At 41.8% G+C, this 22257-nt stretch overlaps 1 protein-coding gene across 2 annotated transcripts in view; it reads right to left on the bottom strand.

The window, feature by feature from the left end:
- LOC122564534 (phosphatidylinositol-3-phosphatase SAC1-like) overlaps positions 1 to 22257 on the bottom strand; it is a 65302-nt gene that overhangs the window by 26408 nt on the left and 16637 nt on the right. For both annotated transcript variants that reach the window (XM_043719586.2, XM_043719585.2), the window contains exons 3-8: positions 17017 to 17091; positions 14302 to 14429; positions 7404 to 7553; positions 6195 to 6254; positions 5018 to 5051; positions 356 to 457 (exon numbers count right to left, since the gene is read on the bottom strand). In XM_043719586.2, coding sequence (XP_043575521.1) covers positions 356 to 457; positions 5018 to 5051; positions 6195 to 6254; positions 7404 to 7553; positions 14302 to 14429; positions 17017 to 17091 — 549 coding nt within the window. The remainder of the gene's footprint in view (positions 1 to 355; positions 458 to 5017; positions 5052 to 6194; positions 6255 to 7403; positions 7554 to 14301; positions 14430 to 17016; positions 17092 to 22257) is intronic.

Raw genomic sequence — 22257 nt, forward strand, 5'->3', positions numbered from 1 at the left:
AAGAGAGTTTTAAATATGAATGCACAGAGAATAAGGAGCAAATTAAATGAGCGGCAGGCACAAATTCAAAATGGAGATTATGATATAGTAGCCATTACTAAGACATGGCTGCAGGATGATCGGGACGGGAAGATGCAAGATTCCCCAGGTTTTACGGTTTTTCTTTATACTACTACACAACATCAATAAGGCCTGACCTTATTTTTTTTTCTCTGCACTTGTCCCATGGCCTGAATATTACTTTCATGTCTTAGTGACCAAATGTAGTAAACCTCAAGGTGTAGTGGGAATTACACAGCAGGGTTAAAGTGTACCGTCACTTAGCCAATTGACCAGCAGGATCTTCTGCACTTACCTCGGACGTAGTATCGAACACCTGCCCTGAAACAACTCCTCCGAGAGAGAATCGCCCAGTCAAAATATTTCCCATTTATGCTGCAGCGCTTCACAGTCAGGACTGAGACATGAGGTGGATGGTCAAGGAAAGGCAAATTACGTGCTGGTTCTATCATCAGAAGGATTCATCACAGCAGGATATAGAACATTGTTTTTGTTATTTCAAAACTATAAACTCTATATTTAATAGCATAAAACTTAAGGCAAGGGCCATAAATAGCAGGCCAGCTAAAAGCTACACAAAACTTAGTTTTCCTCTCAACTTTGCGAGACCAATTATGTCCCTCAATAGACCATTTATGGAAGTCAACAGCTCAAATACCTACAAAGAAATCACCAATTGCCAAAAGAAATATAAATCTGATGAATGGCACAATTCCAACACCTTTGAAATGCTGAGTACAATAGATACAGAGTATTGGTAACACAAGTCACGATGACTGCCTTGTCACCAACTTAAAGAAAGTGCAATCAATTCTGCACTTCATTCTAAATTTAGATACAAAATCAGAACCCTCATGAGACTACTCGAGAAGACAGTAATATTTCTGTCAATACACACTAACTGCGGAGCTTTAGAAAGCAAATGTTTGAGGACCTTGACAATTCTAGCACTACCCCACAGGAACTGCAAAAACTCTAACACAGACACTCAAGCTCCTTGTTAGCCCCAGCACTGACCCTTCCACGTACCGCGTTTGTTCTAGCACAGATGCTCCCATGTACCTCATTAGCTCTGGCTCTGACCCTCCCAGGTACCTTGTTTGCTCCAGCAGTCACTCTCCCAGGTACCTTGTTGGCTCGATACCAAGTCTGGGGACCTCATTAGCTCTGGTAGCATTCCCTGGTACCACATTTAAACCCAAGGCTGACCCTCCCGGGTACCTCGTTAGCTCTGGCAAGGACCCTCCCAGGTTCCTCGTTAGCTCCAGCACCGACTCCCCCCCAACCCCCGACTCCTTCCCCTACTTGGGGTACCTCTTTAGTTCCAGCACCGAATCCCAAATATCTTGTTAGCAGCAGCACTATAATCATTGGCTGCTTGTTAAGTCCAGTGCTAACTTTTGGATAGCTCATTAACTCCAACACTGAAACATGGATCACACTTTCAGCCACTGACCTCGGAGTAAAATATAAAATGCCAACATTAAATTATCTCACACACCTCATCCGCCCTTACTGACTAAGCTCAGACTGCCCAAAGTGGTGACAGAGCCATACATCCCAAAGCACTCCTGGGAAACAATCTGGGCTCTCTGCAACACGCAATTGGCAGCATATATCAATCATTCACATTGTGCAGAGGAAATGGCATACATTGCTTCAATATTCTGATAAGAGGAAGGATATGAGAAAGGTACAACAATTCTGCCGAGGTTTGGTGCATCAATCTACTCAATTTGTTACTAGGCATTCGAACTGCATAATGATTTCTTAATCTTTCTTGATGAGGCACCAAAAACCCAAAAAAACTTGAAGTGTATCTCAGTGACTTTAAATAAACAGGCTTCAATGACACGTTCTTCAAATAAAACAGGTGACAAAATACATCAAAGTGCCAGGTTTCCTTTTCTTTAAGCTGCGACTGGAATCCTCCATGAATCAATATTCACTTACAAAACAAGCGGGAAATATTAAAAGTAAATCCTTTCTGAACTTACACGCTGGGCAACCTAATGAATTACTGAAGCACAATACAACGCATGAGGAAGCTAATCTGGATTTTACGATGCTTTATAAATTTCTCAATTAAAACCATTTGCTGTGAGGAACGGTGGAGTCAATCTGTTGAAAATATCTTTTCTATTTTATATGTCAATAGATTAGTGAACTATTGAAAACGTAGAACTATTAATCATGAAGTGTCCTCATTTTCTATTATTGAGAAAATGTGCAAAAATTGATCCAATTCATCTCTTTGGTCATGTTTCAAGTCTCAGTAGGGTACTTGGAACCAGGAAAACTATAATGACCTTATTAGCTTAAGATTAAAATAATCTTAAAAATTTAGATTGAAAACATCTTTTAAATTAGATGATTTTAAGATAAACAAATTTAGATAGAAGATTAAGATTTTAATTTAAAAGCACAGCAAAAAGTTGCTGAACAAAGTGACCTTGGAGTGCAGGCTCATAGCTCCTTGAAAGTGGAGTCACAGGTAGACAGGATAGTGAAGGCAGTATTTGGTATGCTTTCCTTTATTGGTCAGAGTATTGAGTACAGGAGTTGGGAGATCATGTTGCGGCTGTACAGGACATTGGTTAGGCAACTGCTGGAATATTGCGTGCAATTCTGGTCTCCTTCCTATCGGAAAGATGCTGTGAAACTTGAAAGGGTTCAGAAAAGATTCACAAGGATGTTGCCAGGATTGGAGGATTTGAGCTATAGGGAGAGGCTGAACAGGTTGGGGCTGTTTTCCCTGGAGCGTCGGAGGCTGAGGGGTGACCTTATACAGGTTTACAAAATTATGAGGGGCATGGATAGGGTAAATAGGCAAAGTCTTTTCCCTGGGGTTAAGGAGTTCAGAACTAGAGGGCATAGGTTTTTGGTGAGAGGGGAAAGATATAAAAAGAGACCTACAGGGCAACTGTTTCACACAGAGGGTGGTATGTGTATGGAATGAGCTGCCAGAGGAAGTGGTGGAGGCTGGTACAATTGCAACATTTAAGTGGCATTTGGATGGGTATATGAATAGGAAGGGTTTGGAGGGATATGGACCAAATGCTGGCAGGCGGGACTAGATTGGGTTGGGATATCGGTCCTCAGGCATGGATGGGTTGGACCGAAGGGTCTGTTTCCGTGCTGTACATCTCTAGGACTCTAAATATAGAAAACAGATTTGAAAAAGAAACAAAGTATATCCATTTCTGTCATTTTCGATTTATTAATCAAATCGAGAGAGAGCGCTGTGTGCAAAGTGGCAGTGATTGAATGTCACCAACTTGTCATGTATTCAAAAGGAACTGCTCTTCAGTAAAATCTCTATCAATAAGTCAGTAAAGACTTTGCAGTGGCTGCTACTTCAAATTCTGTAAAAACTGCAACTTATTTCTCCAGTTAGGTGTTGCAAACTTCAGCATCATGTACAAATGTACACAATAAAATTATCAGCAACCAGAAACTACCCATCCAAAGCTAAATGTCAGAAAAAAGATGAAGTACAGATAATGTTAACCTATTAAATTGCACACATTGCCTTAAAATAACAATCCAGGAAATGAAATAATACGATCATCAGCAGTGAAAAGTAAATCTACTTTTTAAAATTCCTTTATGGGATGAGAGTGTTGCAGGCTAACTAAGATTAATATACTGCTAATAGATGCAGTATTGGAGATATAGCTGGGCTAATATTCTATTGTTATGTGAACACTGCAGCACCAATATGCTTACTTCTCATTATTAATAAAAATGGCTTTTGGCCATCAGATCGTCATGTTGAAACTTCCTTCATGAACTTTGATCAAGTGGCTGGCAAAGATCCTTTGAAATTTTGATTTATGCTCGGTGCCCTGGCCAATTGTCATCCTCAGTCATAGAGTCATAGAGATGTACAGCATGGAAACAGACCCTTCGGTCCAACCCATCCATTCTGACCAGATATCCCAACCCAATCTAGTCCCACCTGTCAGCACCCAGCCCATATCCCTCCAAACCTTTCCAGGTTACCTCATCGTTATCACATTGCTGTTGCTGAGAGCTTACTTTGTGCAAATTGGCTGATGTGTCCACTACAAGAGAGACTATAGCTTATTAGTTGAATATGAAGTGCTTTGAGATAGCTACTGGCTGTGGAAAGCGATGCATGATTTTATTGTCATGTGTATTTTAAAATGAGAAAAACAGTGAAAAGCTTTTCGACAGTCACCACAATTCCAGCGCCATTTTGCATAGTTTTAAGAAATAAAAATAGGTATAGCTTAGAGAGAGTCCATCAGTCCTGAGCAAGTTCACCATTAATGATGACTGCATTGTCAACCCTCTTCCACTGCCTAAATGCCTTCTATACCAACATTAAAATCATCACTCCTCTGGTGTCATTTTTCGCTGATGGGCCAATTCTCTGTTATCACCTTGCCCCAGCCTGCGCTGAACCCACTATCGTCAGAGTGGCATCTCTCGTCAGTGGGCTCATCTCAGTGGCATTGCCAGCAGTGCTTCACTGCCATCAGTGTCTTGCCCAACTAATCACGAAATTGTCGGTCCTCAGGCACCATCTTTTGCCACTGGGGCCACCTCACCCAACCACCATGCCCAATGGAGCAGCTACCAATTCCAATATCAGATCCTGTGCTCACCCCAAGAAAGTAAGCAGATGCTCACGTGAATCTGCATTGGACTCACTCACTGCCACTGATAACACCCGAGCTCAGGACAAGAGGTAAGGAAGGGAAAGTAGAAGAAATAAAACCAAGAAGAAAAAAAAATGACGAGAAAAGAAAAATGGATGAGCTCGGACCAGGAGCCCTATTCCGCTGCCATTTTGAAGATGTGCTATACCAATGCAAGTCCTTTTCTTCCCAAACAATCTCCTCCATTATCACCAAGTTGTTTCTTGAACAGACATTTTGATTTATAATTCCTATAGCCACCATTCCATCATCAGTTTGAAAAAGGATACATCCATGAATCACTGGAACAGCAAACCTATGAAGCTTTTGGGGAGAAAAGAACAATAAGTTGCGAATGCTTTGGAATTGGATTAATTATATCAATACTTGGCAGTTGACAACTGAACTTTGAACATCTTAAGGCAATTTAAAAGCTATAATGATTGTCAGATATTCAATAAGGGAAGATGTCAAGTCCCATTTCAATCGAATAAACAAAGGTACAAGAGAGTTAGGCTTCTTTTGCAGAGATTAAGCAGCAAGAATATACAAATATGTGGAGATTCAAAATAATTGGTCCACATTGCATACTTTTTCAGAGGAGATGATGAGAGTTCGAAACAAACAGCATGTTTTTTTTTAAAAATGCATAGCTTCAACATTTTTGGTCTAAAGGGAGATATTTAAAGTGCTCACAATAATTTAAAGTGCTCACAATAATTTAAGGCGCATCATACACTTGCTGTGATTTTTTAAAGTATTTTTCTAATTAATCTAGCATAACCCCAAAATACACATTTAAAAGAACATTCACAACATTAAATAAACCAAAAAAGATTTACTGATCAAGAGAGCTTTATTCCACAAATGAGTGCATAGCTCATTTTATCTCTGCACTGTGAGCACCTCTCACATTTGAAAACAAATACAGATTCAGTAATGAATCCCAGAAGGATAACATATGGTGCGCAAGTTTGGAATACTGAGAGCAACATTATTACCAACAGCTCTGTCTCAAGCCCAGGAGTTCAGAATCCATTGAGGGGAAAATAGGTGCACAGTTCTGTGCCACTGAGCTTCTATCATTATTGCTGGTAAGACTTTGGCTAAATCAGTTCAATTCCACATTCGAACCTCAACAAACTCACCAACACAACCCTCGTTTCAGCAATCCTGGTCAAATACGTGAAAACTGTTGTAATATAATGTGTGGCCGTGATACAATACATTGGTTGCTTCACAATACAATATTGACTTTGAAGTGTAATTCAGTTTTTTAGAGAATTAGTAAACTTATCAATGAGGATAGGGAATTGGCTTTGTATTGGGAATGTTGCTAGAAATAACCAGATGAATTACACACCAGTCCTTTTCCCTTTCAGCACAAGTATACAGCAAGATATCATGGGCTCCATCTCTGATGTATTATTTCATGATTCAAACAAAAACAAGAAGTAAAGAGCTCACCTCTGGCTGTGCAGCAAATTCCCGCAGGAGGTGTCCATTCCACACAAAACGCTGATCTGCCTGCAAGGACAACACCATAGTAAACTGCGCAAGTTACCCAACCCTGGTTTTCTTAGTCTGCAGCTGGGTGGTAAAAGTTCAAACCTGCAATACCACCATTTCACAAGATTAGATTAGATTGGATTAGATTCCCTACAGTGTGGAAACAAGCCCTTCGGCCCAATGAGTCCACACCGACCTTCTGAAGAGTGACCCACCCACACCAGTCTCCTTCTGACTAATGCACCCAACACGATGGGCAATTTAGCATGGCCAATTTAGCTGGCCTGCACATCTTTGGACTGTGGGAGGAAACCGGAGCACCCAAGTTGGGCTTACCCTGTTGGATGCTTCCTAATATGAACATTGTAGAAAAGCCCATGTTAAAAGCACCCTGCCAAAAACAAACACTACAAGACGGCGTTGATCAGCATCTGAGAACAAATCCAGCTGCCTAATGTCAGATCCAGGGATTTTACAGAGCCAACACTTCTGCATCATTGCTGCTAACAGTTGCTGTTGAAGTTAGTACAAGTCTGTTACACAAACAAGTAAAACAAATGTGTGGCTGTGATTACAGTCAATCTATTTCTCCCTCAGAACTCCCAAAATTACTCCATATCCCACAGTGAAAGCAAAAGCGAGGGCCAGAAATGGAAAACACTCCTAGATGAGTGCACCTAGGACACTCCATGACACAATCCAGGACAAAGCAGTCCACTTGATCAGCACACAGTCCACCACCTTTAACACTGACCAATAGTTGCACCTCAGCAACATGTCCAGACTCCTTCATCCAAACCCATCATCAAGAAGAATAAGGCCAGAAGACATGTGGGAAGCCCACCATCCGAAAGGTTTCTCTTTGGGTCACATGCCACGCTGTCTTGGAAATACATCACTGCCCCTTCATTGTCACTGCAACTATCAGTACTGCAGCAGCATTATCACTACCGAGACTGCACATGTTCCAGCTGACAGCAATAGCTCACCACCACCTTCTTAAGGGCAAAAAATAAATTTATTCTGAAAAAACATATAGGAAATGTAGGAAAAATATAGGAAATGTTCCGGCTGGAATGGTGCACCACTGTTCCCAGTGTGCAACCATAAAGCAGACTGCATACCTTGACAACAGGATGGAGAACATGAAACCAAGGTCCACCTTACCCTTTCCAGTAGAGTCATCTCCTGGAACTCTGGACTAGTATTAGCCAACCGCTGCAAAGTGTGAGTAATGTCGTAGGTTGTGGTGAAGTAAAATCCATCAGTGTTGAGAACACTGTTCAGCATTGCCAAGAAGGTCTTGTTGTCTAGCATCTGTTGGACAAGAACAAATAACTAACACAATTGATGGTGAACGTTTCTCAGCATTAATGTACAAGCTGCAGCAAGGACAGAACTCAGCAGCATGTTACTCAAGCCTTCAGCAGCATGTTAATCCTACTGACCGTATGGTACCTCAACACACCACCCTGTTCCCTGGTTAACATCTCTGCCTCAGGTTTACTGCGGTACTCCAGCAAAGCTTAGCACAAGCTGGAAGAACAGCACCTCATTTTTCGCTTGGGAATTCTACAGCCTTTTGGACTTAATATCGAGTTCAACAATTTTAGCGTTTAAGGCACCATCTCCCATGTCCTTACCACAACCCCCACACACCAGGCCTTATTATCACATGGTCTGCTATTAAACACAACCAATTGTTAGTCACTGATAGTCCTCATTTGCAGCTAGTCATTCTCCTAGACTGACCATTATCCACTCCTTTGTCTGTCCAAATGTTCTCCTCTCTTTGGGCTTTATCTCCATCTATCATCGAATCCCCACAGTGTGGAAACAGGCCATTCAGCCCAACATGTCAACAATGACCCTCCAAAGAGTAACCCATCCAGACCAAGTTGATGGTAAGTAAGGAGACTGCAGACCAAGTAAGGACTGTCATTTATTCCTCACCCTATCTTCTGCATAAAAACAATGTTTTCCTAACTACCATCATTTCGGAGGAAGGATCACTGGACCCAAAACGTCAACTCTGATTTTGTTCCACAGATGCAGCCAGCCCTGCTGAGCTTTGCCAGCAATTTCTGTCTTTGTTTCAGATTTCTAGCATCCTCAGTCTGTTCTTTTTTTTAATGTAAAACAGAATCAGGTCAAAATGAGCTGCACTGGTGAAAAAAGTCTCCACTGTCTTTCCAAGCAAAATACTGCCAATGCTGGAAATCTGAAACAAACAGGGAAAGTGTGAGAGAAATTTTGCAGGTATGGCAATACCTATAAAAAGAGAAACAGAGGTAATGTTTCAAATCCAGTGACTTCTCTTCAGAACAGAATAGGTTCTGAAGACATCATATCGGACTCAAAATGTTAACTGTTTCTCTCTCCACAGATGTAACCAGAACTGCTGAGTTTTTCTCCAGCATTCTGTGTGTTTATTCCTTCACCAGCTTTTATTTGGTGAAGATGCAGCAAATGGAACTAGATTAGGTTGGGATATCTGGTTGGCATGGACGAGTTGGACTGAGTTTCCGTGCTGTACATCTCTATGATTCTATGACTGAGTTCAAACAGATTTTGCATGCCTGGCCAGTGCCTGCATCCACACTTGGAACCAACATGTCAAGGCTGAGGGCCAATTTATTTGCGAAATTAAGGAAAATCAAGTTTATCTTGCTTATGGACTCTTAACACCACATCATGCACAATGTGTTAATCTGCTGCTTAAGTGCAACTCCGATTAATCCTCAAGACCTGAAAATCTGAGGTCACTCAGAGTTTAATTCCACAGCCAGGGAACCTGGGAAATGGTCATCTCTTTCAGTTTGTGGCTGTGAAGCACTCAGTACGAGAAATGCTTTCACATCTGCAACTGTGCAAGTTTACATTCTGATTCTCATCCATTTCAATATGCACACTACGATTTTGACAGTATTCCTACAATCAACAGTGAGACTGGATTGTGCCTTCATGAGATCAGGGAGAAACAAAACTCCGTTTTCGATGGTCAATGAATACTGTGTTGCCAACCCAGCGCAAGATCATTACATATTTCAAAAATGTCGAGCAAAGTTCAGGGCTGACAAATCGTGTTAGAAGCTTGGAATTTCGGTGTATGTTACTCACAAACTCTCATGACGCTGACATATATTTGTAGAGAGACTAGAAAGTTAAGGTTTCATCTCTTAGCTTATCATGCCGCCATGTGGCAAAGTGCTGTAACATCATTTAGTACACAGCTCTGAAGTCTAAAACTTGTATCTACAGCAAAATATGTATCTACAACATACATTTAGAGTCAGAGAGATGTAAGCATGGAAACAGACCCTTCAGTCTAAATTCTCCATGCTAAACAGATATCCTAAATTAATCTAGTCCCACTTGTCAGCATTTGGCCCATATCCCTCTAAACCCTTCCTATTCATGTACCCATCCAGATGCCTTTTAAATGTTGTTATTGTACCAGCCTCCACTGCTTTCTCTGGCAGTTCATTCCATACACGGATCACCTACTGATTCCATACACGGATCTTTCTCCTCATTCTTAAAACCTATGCCCTCTAGTTTTGAACTCCCCTAACCTGTGGAAAAGACCTTGGCTATTCACCTTATCCATGCCTCTCCTGATTTTATAAACATCGATAAGGTCACCCCTCAGCCTCTGACACTCCAGGGAAAAAAAAAGCCTCAGCCTTTTCAACCTTTCCCTATAGTTCAAACTCTCCAACCCCAGCATATTCTTGTAAATCTTTTCTGAACCCTTTCAAGTTTCACACCTTTCCTATAGCAGGCAGTCTCAAATAGTAGTTTATCTCCCTGCTCCCTCTGCGAGAAGAGAGGCGATTTCTCAATTACACACCAGGCTCTGAGAGCTGGAGAACTACAGGTTGAATTGCAGACAGGAGCGCAGCGATTGGATTCTGAGTTACACAAGGCAAACTAATTAACCCAAGTTCCTACCCCCATATGAATATGTAATAACATCACACTGAAAGATTAATGAAGTGATGTCATCTCTCAGACATGGAAGGTTTAGGAGCCAATGCAGATAAGTATTTCCATCTATGTGGAAAGGACTCCATGAGTAAGGAGGGCATAATTTTTTTACGACATATTAGTTTATCCAACACACAAATCACTGACTTCTAATTATTGAATTAGATTGTTTTATTAATACTAGTTGGCCATGATGGCCGTCACAGGTTTAACTGTGCAATAAACATTTACCTTCTGTTTACTGAAGGCGTAAGGGAACATGAAGAGGATGTTGCATTTGTACAGCACCTGCCATGACTTTGGAATGCCCAAGAGGCAAGGTTTGGGGTGGGTACCTGGACTCCAGCAGAAGGGAGGTGTGTCTGTGGGCACACAAGTTCAGAAGGGCCGGTGGTGTCTCTTTGTAGCTGGCTTAGAACAGTGTTAAGATGCATGAAATAAACATCTTAACCCGAGATGCTAGTGATTGATCTGAAACTCCTATTGTGTTGCTATTCATAAAACACAACGTCCGCACTCCCCACAAGAAATGGGTGGCAATGGGAAAACATTTTAATATGTTGAGTTGGAAGGATTTGTAAAGTGTTGCCCAGTACAATGGTGGAAATATATTCAATGGTAGACTTCAAAGAACAATTGGAGAATCGTTTGAAACAGAAAGATTTGCAGCAACACTTACAGAATGAGGAGTGTCAGAATAACTGGATTGCTGTTCAGAAGAGCCACTTCAGAGCTGATGGGCCTCCTTCTACATTGTCTGATACTTTGGTTTTCTTTATTATGGTTACCCAGCAGAGCATGTAGCCTCTTACCCTATCACTCTCCAACGAAGCAACTCACCCAGGGCCATTCTCCTGCCTTCTCCTCGTAACCCTGTGCATTCTTCGCTCCACGGTCACCCAGCTCTCTTTTGAAAGCATTGACAGAACCTGCCTCCACCAAACTCGTTTTCCCTCATATCACTCTCATTTCTGTTAATATTTACTTAAAGGTCATATGGGTGCCAAATCAAGGCCAAATATTTCTGGAATAAAGGAGCACGTGGAATAGGAAAGATGCCTGGTATATTGAAGGCAAATCTCTCTTTATAACGGAGGTGTGTGTGTGTGTGTGTGTGTGTGTGTGTGTGTGGTGGGGGGGGGAGGAGGGGTGTCTTCTGGTGGTGATAACGGGGTCCTGGAAACTTGGTGCAGTGAAGTGGAGGGTATCCTTGGATCACTCGGACAGCACTCTCAAGTTGGTGAGGCCACTTGTAGAGTACAGTATATAGTTCTGGTCACCCTGCTATAGGATGGATGTTATTAAATGGAGGAAAGGTTTATAAGAACGTTACTGGGACTGGAGAGTTTGAGTTATAAGAACAGGCTGATAAACTGGGACTTTTTCCTTGGAACAATCACGAAGGACCCAGATAAAATGAATAGCAAAGGTCTTTACCCCAGGGTAGAGGGTAAAGTTAAGGTTAAAGGTGAGAGGAGAAAGCCTTAGAACGCTTTCCACACAGATGGTGACTCCTCTGTGAAATGAGCTGCCAGAGGAGGTTAGATCCAGCTACAGTTACATCCTTGAAAAGACATTTGGACAGGTAAACAAAGAGGAAAGGTTTTGATAGATATGGGCCAAATGCAGGCAAATGGGACGAGTTTAGTTTTGGAAACTTTGTCGGCATGAATAATTTGGGCCGAAGGGCCTGTATCCGTGCTGGATAATTTTATAACTAAATGGGACTGGTGAGAAGGGGTGAAGGAGCAGTGGGGCAAAGTTTACCTGAACTAAGAAGGAATCAGCATTGGTTGGGAGGCAGAATCCAATCTCATTAGAAAGGGAAGAGAACAAAGCAATTAATCACAACATTGAGAAGAAAAATCAGAGGGAACTGTGCCAATCTTTCTCAGTCTATGCCAGTCTGCTGACACTAGAAGACTGGTGTGGTTCAATGAGCAGCTGTGCTGCCAAGTCCCCAGCAATCATTCAAGAAATAGCTCATGTGGCTTGAAAATGAATTTGGCAGAGCTCAGATGAAATATCATCAATCTGAAACATTAACCTTATCTCATTCTGCACAGATGCCACCAAACCTGCTGAGTTGTCTGGCAGTTACCTTTTATTTCAAGTTTACAGAATCCACAGTATATTCGTTTCCAAAGTGCATGCTGCCCAATTTAAAGTGTGTCACTACAACAAAAAAAGCCTGAGTCAGACAGGCTCAACAGAAACAGTGCATGGGAACACACTGCAAGGGTTCCCCATTAGCTGAATGTGGCTTTTAACCCCGCCACCGATATTACTCGGATTAACTCCACAGATATTTGCTAGGGCTGGACTAGCTTTGTCAACTCTGCTGGCTCCCACCACTGGGAAACTGACACTTCGATTTTGAAGGCACTCACAATGTGTAAAACTTCTTTGTTGGTGGCTTCCTAGGACTGGGAGGAAGAGTGAAGATAGCCACAGAGATAGCATCATAGAGATGTACAGCACAGAAACAGGCATAATTGTACCAGCCTCCACTACTTCCACTGGCAGCTCATTCCACACACTCACCAACCTCTGTGTGAAAAAGTTGTCCCTTAGGTCCCTTTTAAATTTTTCTCCCCTCACCGTAAACCTGTGCCCTCTTGTTCTGGACTCTCGCTACCCCAGGTAAAAGACCTTGTTTATTTACCGATCCATGCCCTTCATGATTTTATAAACCTCTATAAGGTCACCCCTCAGCCTCCGACGCTCCAGGGAAAACAGCCCCAGCCTGATCAGCCTCTCTCTATAGATCAAATCCTCCAACCCTGGCAACATCCTTGTAAATCTTTTCTGAATCCTTTTAAGTTTCACAACATCTTTCCGATAGGAAGGAGACCGGAATTGTACACAATATTCCAACAGTGGCCTAACCAATGTCCTGTACAGCCACATGACCTCCCAACTCCTGTACTCAATATTCTGACCAATAAAGGAAAGCATACCAAACGCTGCCTTCACTATCCTATCTACCTGCGACTCCACTTTCAAGGAGCTATGAACCTGCACTCCAAGGTCTCTTTGTTCAGCAACATGCCCTAGGACCTTACCATTAAGTGTGTAAGTCCTGCTAAGATTTGCTTTCCCAAAATGCAGCATCTCACATTTATCTAAATTAAACTCCATCTGCCACTCCTCAGCCCATTGGCCCATCTGATCAAGATCCCATTGCACTCTCAAGTAACCGCCTTCGCTGTCCACTACACCTCATATGTAATGACACATCCAAATGGGTTAATTTAAAAAATAAACCAAAACCTGGCATCAAGGTACAAGGAGATGTTAGGCTGGATGAACAGACGTTTGGTCAGAGATAGGTTTTGAGGAGCACCTTTAGAGAAGCAACAGTTACTAGGCAGAAGGGTTTAGGGAGAGAATCCCAGATCTTTTGAGCCAATTATGGAGTAATTAAAGTCAAAGATGCTGCACAGGTCAGAGTTAGAGGTATGCAGATATTTTGGGAGGGCTTAAAAAAAGTATACGAGGAATGTTCAGATCTTAGTAATGGTTTTTACATTAGAGTTTGCTGGCATTACTCATGTGTAACAGATATCTCAATTCATGACAGCAAAACAAACTGGAAGCTTGCACTAGACTTAGGATTAATATATTACAAACACTATGAACTGATAATGCATTGCATTTTACACAATAAAAGGGAATCAATCTGAACGCCAGTTACTTAGTCCAAATGGCAAACGTTTCATTAACCGGCATATATAAAGACCAGGAGTTCATCAGTCAATCAAATATTCCAGTTGATCAAGTCATCCATATGGTCCATGTAAAAACACACACGAAGTAACGCAGAGATTATACACATCACTGTCATACTTTCGTTACTGCATAAATTACTTAAATGGAAAATCACCAGCAGAGAGCCTTCTGACTCACGCCCTCAACCTACTCTATTCGTACATAACGGAGATCAGGATAACACAGTAAACTTGTGGTATTTCAGGGATATAATTTTTGCCAGTTTATTGAGACTGCTGGTCCATAAGATGCCGGGTAAAACAAAGTTTGCTGTATTTCAAACACAAAATTTAGTGCACATTACCTGCATCTCCGTTAGGTGCAACACAGTCTTCTTATAGGAAATGATGTCGAATTCTGTTGCTTTCCAAACAGCATGATTGAACAATTCTCCCATCTTTTGTTTTTTAGTAATAACTATAAGGTACATGCCTGCAGTATCAGTAAAAGACAATAGGACTTAATCAAAATGTAGCACATTAAACACAGCATACAGGCTAGCCTTAGAGTCGAGCAAGAGACCATGAAGACCTTACAGACAGTCTGATTTTCAATTCTGCTCCAGAATGGCTTGCTTAAAACCCCAATGCAATAGAAAATGTGGATTCTGCCAGCATTTAATCTAGCCAGAGTGTTTTCCCATTTTAGTCTTTATCAAATCTTTTATGTTTATTGTGCAACCTGTCTGGAGTACCAGCTGTTTAAAGCATGAAACCAGCTGTAACTCCAACATCGAGTTGTTGGTTTTTTCGCTGTCAATCCTCACCCTTTGCTGCTTTCTTCCCAAGGTCAGTTAGGGATGTGTAATAAATGCTGAGCCAGTCAGCATCACCCACTTCTCACACTTTAATGTTTAAAACAATCTCTTTACTCTCTCTTCAGCCTACACTCTCACTCAGGGTTTCAAAAAAAAAAAGACTTCCGTCATCTTGATTTGATTTGATGTATTGTTGTCACATGTACCTAAGTACAGTGAAAAGCTTGGTTGTGTGTGCAATACAGGCACGTCATAACATACAAGGACATATAGAACAAAGCGAGGCATACAAAGTTACGGCTGCGCAGGGGGTAGACAAAAATAACATCGACATTAGATTTGAGATTTGAGAGGTCTATTCAGCAATCTAATATCAGTGGGGAAGAAGCTGTTCTTGAATCTATTGGTATGTGTGTTTAAGCTTCTGTATCTGCTGCCTGATGGAAGAGGTTGGAAGAGATTATAACCAGGGTGGGTCTTTGATGATGTTGGCAGCCTTTCCATGGCAGTGAGAAGTGTAGATGGATCAATGACTGGAAGGTCGGCTTGCGTGAATCTCATGGTTTCACATTTCTTAGAAGTACAAAGGCAGCGGATGCATGGGACCACCACCACCTGCAAGTTCCCCTCCAAGCCACTCACTGTCCTGATTTGCAAACATATGTGTCACTGAGTCAAAATCCTGGAATTCCCTAACAGCATTCCAATACATTTGCTGTCAGTAGACTCTCAATGATTCAAGAAGGCACCTTGCCATCACCTCCTCTTCAAAGGCACTTCAGAATGGGCAATAAATGGTGCAAAGCCCACATCCCATGAATAATTTTTTTTAAATGTCGCAGTGTGAGATAGATGCAGATGAACCTATGACTAGAACATGCTGCTGTTCCACTCTAACAAAAATCTCACATTTATTCACAGCAACACAAATAAAGCAGCAAATAAATCAGCAAGATCAATTTGGATATATTTTTCTCTGCCTGTTAGGTACCTGATACCTGATTCAGCAACAAAGGTGCAAACAGCAAGCGATTAGATTATATTATAATTTCAATCTACAGGCGAAATGATCAACATTGAAAGAAGAAAAGTAAGTTAAGGTGTTAAAATGTTCACAAGCAGAATATCTTTGGGACATGAAGTTGAACCTGCTAGCACTTTTCCTTTTGAAAAATGTTGTGGGGTGGGAAAGCACTTGGGAGTAATATGACATTACCCTGGCAACATAAACTGCATTACAGAATTCTTAAAACTGGAAAGATTGCCAAATGTCTTTCAATGAAAGCAGTGTTACTTTAACTCCCCAAAAGCCACTACTTTTGGGCATGCACAAAAAGCTCTTTGTGAGTTTTAAGATAAATATTTACAACGTATTTCCAAACAGAAGTTTTCTTGAAATGATTACTGATCACTTATTACAGGATTTCACAACATGTGGTAACAGAGCACCAGACAATTCAGTCCAACTGGCCCTTGTCCATGTTTATACTTCACAAGTCGCTCCCATCCCTTCTTTAAATCACCCCACCCACATATCCTGTCTCAACTGTTTATCCAGATTCCTATTAAATGCATCGAGTATTATTAAAATATAACAAATGAGCCACTGATCTTTACAATCATTTAGATGAGTTGAACCATTTTTGTCTGCAAAGAAATGTTTGGACACATGTTGGTACCTTCTTTTAATTAGGCAACAAAAATACTTTGCAAATGCACAAATGAAATTGAGAAGAATGGACCATTTTTATGATCTTTACTCGGTTACATGGAATATAAAGCACAGGAGAGTCTATGATCCATGAGCAGTCTGCACTGATTTATGTGCTTCATATCCAGGAGTACTCTGACCAGCCAGTATCAGTTGCAGTGTTGACAGATACTCACTGTTATGTACAGTATGCAGGGATTTGGAAGTTTGGACATAATGGAGATGAACTTCCCAGGGAACAATTAAAAATGAAGAAAGCTTCTGGCAGCTTTGGCCCCAGCCAGAGTGATGACCCACCTACTCAGCAGGGCTGCAATCCACCTGCTGTCAGAAATCACACAGATGTGAAAGTGGCAACCTGTGCAAACAATATTGAACCAAAGTGCAGCCTAATCCTTCAACTCCCAGTAGACAGGAATACAGAAATTGCCAAAGTAGATTTTACAGAGTTCTTCAAAATTAGTCAGCAAAAGCACAGCAAGAGAATCTTATATAAACTAATTGAATCTCCAGTACCATTGAAAGTATTTATAGTGATTACATGGACTCACCTGCAACCAGACGAATTGTTCCCATGATTCCATAAACAGACCTGGTAACTGCAGAGGGAGGGATATCTTTCTTAACTAACAAAAGAAAAAGGAAAAGACATTAATACAGTTTAAATATGTTCATACAAACGGCCAGGAGAATGGTCAATAAACTGACCACGTAGGAAGAAGTGTGTATTCTACAAGACAAAGTGGCTAGAAACAAAGTCATTGAGGAGTCTAATGTGAAGGCACAAGTTCAAATACCTTAACTTGGGCAGCCTGCAGCTATGGCTGCATGTGTGGGAGGGGGAGGGAGGGAGAGAGAGGGAGGAGAGAAGGGAAGTGGGGGTGGGAGGAGGTGGCCAGGGGAAGGAGAGAAAGAGCACACAGATAGTGGGGTTGTGGTGGTGATGGTGTTTGGGAGTTAAAGTCAAAAAGAACAAGTTGTGTAGAACTGGCAGTGGAATAATTACAGAATGCAAAGCGGTACTAGCGGCCAGAAGAAGCATGGAAAGAGTCAAAAAACAGCCTTTGGTAGTTGGGAAATGTGCAGGACATTATAGCTGGGTAGAACCAGGGCCAGGAATACACCTTGTGGGACAGCTCACACCCACAGTGTGCTGTATCTAGCGTGTCTCACAATCGGTGGTTGTGCAGAGAGCGACAAAACAGCTTTACTGAGAACATTCTGGAAGAACATCAAGAGAAGCAGCGAGTTTAGAACAGACCGAGGCTAAAACACTAACTGAGACACGCCATTGGCATTTAAGCAAGATGTTTGGATTTGCCTACAAGAGAGGTCTAGAAAATCTAAGAAAGGTACAACATTTCAAATGTAAACTCAGCCTTCGCCTCCTTTGCTGACCTTTATCAACTGGGTGACTAAGAACTCAAAAGGTTAAATTGCAAGCTAATGCAGTTACTGTACCACAAGAATGGGGGACTTGGGGGAGGGCACCTATCGCATTTCCGACACCCCTCCTCGAAGTCCCTCCTCCCTACCTTTTATCTTAGCCTGCTGGACAAACCTTCCTCATTCCTGAAGAAGGGCTTATGCCCGAAACGTCGATTCTCCTGTTCCCTGGATGCTGCCTGACCTGCTGCGCTTTTCCAGCAACACATTTCCAGTCTTGATCAGATGGGCCAATGGGCTGAGAAGTGGCAGATGGAGTTTAATTTACATAAACGCGAGGTGCTGCATTTTGGGAAAGCAAATCTTAGCAGGACTTATACACTTAATGGTAAGGTCTTATAGGAGTGTTGCTGAACAAAGAGACCTTGGAGTGCAGGTTCATAGCTCCTTGAAAGTGGAGTCGCAGGTAGATAGGATAGTGAAGAAGGCGTTTGGTATGCTTTCCTTTATTGGTCAGAGTATTCAGTATAGGAGTTGGGAGGTTATGTTACGGCTGTACAGTACATTGGTTAGGCCACAGTTAGAATATTGTGTGCAATTCTGGTCTCCTTCCTATCGGAAAGATGTTGTGAAACTTGAAAGAGTTCAGAAAAGATTTACAAGGATGTTGCCAGGGTTAGAGGATTTGAGCTATAGGGAGAGGTTGAACAGGCTGGGGCTGTTTTCCCTGGAGTGTCGGAGGCTGAGGGGTGACCTTATAGAGGTTTACAAAATTATGAGGGGCATGGATAGGATAAATAGACAAAGTCTTTTCCCTGGGGTGGGGGAATCCAGAACTAGAGGGTATAGGTTTAGGGGGAGAGGGGAAAAATATAAGAGAGACCCAAGGGGCAACTTTTTCACTCAGAGGGTCGTACGTGTATGGAATGAGCTGCCGGAGGAAGTGGTGGAGGCTGGTACAATTGCAACATTTAAGAGGCATTTGGATGGGTATATGAATAGGAAAGGTTTGGAGGGATATGGGCCAGGTCCTGGCAGGTGGGACTAGATTGGGGGGTTGGGATATCTGGTCGGCATGGACGGGTTGGACCGAAGGGTATGTTTCCGTGCTGCACATCTCTATGTCTCTATTTAGCACAGGCGTGGGTCCCAATCCTGGAATGTTTTTTCAAAGAATCTGCTAACACGGGCAGGTAAAGTGCATGGACTTTTTGGAATGTCATAGAGTATTTGATTTAGAATTCTGTGCATTGTCTCGGCTATAATAGAATTTTCACAACGGGGTGTTGGAATAGATTAACCTGAAGACTCCTCAGTGACATGGAGCTCTTATATATAAAATATATATATACACACACACACACACACACACACACACATCTCTTAACATTATATTACAGAGAATCAACCAGACAAGGGAAACCTTCATAAATGCAATAGTATTAGAGTTCAAAGAGTGTGGAAGAAATATGAGCTCTTTTGAGTTACCTCTTCACTTGGTAAAGTTGCAACGGCTTAAGTATGGTAAACAGACTGATGCTGCTCGGTTCAATTGTGCAGGTTGGAAAAACGGTTGGCTTCTTAATATAGGATGCAGTGAAAGTCAAAGGCAACAAACATTACAAAAATGTTTTGCATTTTTTGCAGGCAATAGTGCCCAGATGTGCTCATCCAAAATAACGAAACCATATCGGGATGGAAAGGACAATGAGGTTGATTTCTATTACATAAATGTTGTTACACAATCTAGGGTTCTTCAGGGAATCAGATCAGCAAGTCAGCAACCAGAGACTAATCTCCAGGGTTATCCGCAGTATCAGGTTAATTAGCAGTTTAAACTAACTGGCAATCAAGTTAATTTCTCCCAGGGAAGTATCTCTGGAAAACAGTCAGGAAATCTGGAGTGAAATTTCCCAAAATGAAACCAGACCAGGAACAATAAGGCTTTAAATGTGACTGTAAATCATCAGCAGTAGACCAATACTTCTCCACAGAAATAGGAAAGGTTTGACATGCTTACCAGATGGAGTGAGATATAGTGAGTAAATTTGTAGATGACACCAAAATTGGAGGTGTAGTGGACAGCGAAGAAGGTTACTCAGATTACAACATTGATCCAATGGGCTGAGAAGTGGCAGATGGAGTTTAATTTAGATAAATGTGAGGCGTTGCATTTTGGGAAAGCAAATCTTAGCAGGACTCATACACTTAAATGGTAAGGTCCCAGGGAGTGTTGCTGAACAAAGAGACCTTGGAGTGCAGATTCATAGCTCCTTGAAAGTAGAGTCGCAGGTAGACAGGATAGTGAAGGAGGCATTTGGTATGCTTTCCTTTATTGGTCAGAATATTGAGTACAGGAGATGGGAGGTCATGTTGCAGCTGTACAGGACATTGGTTAGGCTACTGTTGGTATATTGCGTGCAATTCTGGTCTCCTTCCTGTCAGAAAGATGTGGAACTTGAAACGGTTCAGAAAAGATTTAGAAGGATGTTGCAGAGTTGGAGGATTTAAGCTATAGAGAGGGGCGGAACAGGCTGGGGCTGTTTTCCCTGGAGTGTCGGAGGCTGAGAGGTGACCTTATAGAAGTTTCTAAAATCACAAGGGGCATGGATAGAATAAATAGATAAAGTCTTTTCCTTCCCTGGGATGGGGGAGTCCAGAACTAGAGGGTATAGGTTTAGGGTGAGAGGGGAAAGATATAAAAGAGACCTAAGAGGCAACTTTTTCACTCAGAAGGTGTACGTGTATGGAATGAGCTGCCAGAGGAAGTGGTGGAGGCTGGTACAATTGCAGCATTTAAAAGGCATCTGGATGGTTATATGAATAGGAAAGGTTTGGAGGGATATGGGCCTGGTGCTGGCAGGTGGGCCTAGACTAGGTTAGGATAACTGGTCGGCATGGACGAGTTGGCCCGAAGGGTCTGTTTCTGTGCTGTACATCTCTATGATTCTAAGTCACTGGAAATTTTTAATGCTATTGTTTGTATAATCTAAATGGGAACAAGCTGAGTATTTTGGAAATTACAGTTCCATATGAAATTGTTATGAAGCAAATGCTTATCTACTTCCCATCTATCACTCCTGCATCAAACTCAATGCGTGGACAATTACTCACTGCCAATGACAGTCAAAAGCCAGCTCATCATCGTACTGATTACAGAGATGCTTTTATCAATGACCAAAGTACAAATGCCGGAGATATGTTTATTTATAGATTGATTAAAATGAAATTAAGGGTATGCACAGAATAGATGTTGGATATGGTATCAGGAAAAGGGAACTTGGAGGCCAGAAGTGTTAAGATCAAGATGATGATGATATCCATGACTTCAGCAATGCTGAACATTCCAGTATTAAATTACTGTCAGAATAATTAATTGAGCTGACTAATTTTGCCAATCTGAACTGGTTTGTTGAGAACTTTGAATTTGCAGTGCAGAATCAGACCATTTGGTTCAATGACTCATCCCACTTCCTCTAACTCCTACATGGCCTTCAACTCCTTTCTCAGGTACTGGGTCCAATTTCCTCTTTAACATCGCTGCTATTTATCTCTGATACTCCATGAAATCTAAATTCCACATTCTAACCATTTTCTACATCAGGAAGTTTCTCTTGCAATCCTCATCAGATTTAAATCAGCAACCACCTTATATCAATGTTGCCTAGTTTTGGGAGCCACACGTTTCTATTTATCACAAACTATTTCACCAGCTCGAGGTGGTCACCTTCAAGGTTCCTCTTCTCCAATGGCAGAAACAGTCCCGACCTGTTCACACTTTCCTGGGAGTTCACACTTTCCACCCTTGACATTTTTATTGCACCTTCTGCAGAGCCTCATTGTGCTTTTTCTAACAGAGGTTATAACTCTACACAATACTTCAAGCTGGAATTTCCTCTTACAGTGTCACCACACATCAACCCGCAAGATCCCTGGCTGGTTGCACACAAGCCATCACTTGTAATGATTTGAATAAGTGTACCCCTCAATCCTTTGCTCCAAATAGACTACCTTTTCCTCAGTTTTGACCTGGAAGGTTCAGGTTCATAAATTCTTTGAATATGGATCAACAGAGCCTTTATCAGTTTTGTCCTTTTTGCCTTCCTTTTGAAGGAAGTTGATACCAAACTCAGAACATATCATCACCACAGAACTTCGACAATCTGGTAGCAGGCCATTCGGCCCATTGAGTCCACAACAACATGCTTGAAGAGCATCCCACCCAGACCCACCTCCTTTACCCCATCCCTTTAACCCTGCATTTCCCATGAATAACCCACCTAGCCTGCACACCCATGAAGACTATGGCCAATTTAGCACGGCCAATCCACCCAGCCTGCACATCTTTGAACTGTCAGAGGAAATCAGAGCACCCGAAGGAAACCCATGGGGAGAATGTTTATGTG

Source organism: Chiloscyllium plagiosum, unplaced genomic scaffold, assembly GCF_037043375.1.
Source record: "Chiloscyllium plagiosum isolate Xiang-an unplaced genomic scaffold, Cpla_swu_hap1 HiC_scaffold_34, whole genome shotgun sequence".
Taxonomy (NCBI): domain Eukaryota; kingdom Metazoa; phylum Chordata; class Chondrichthyes; order Orectolobiformes; family Hemiscylliidae; genus Chiloscyllium; species Chiloscyllium plagiosum.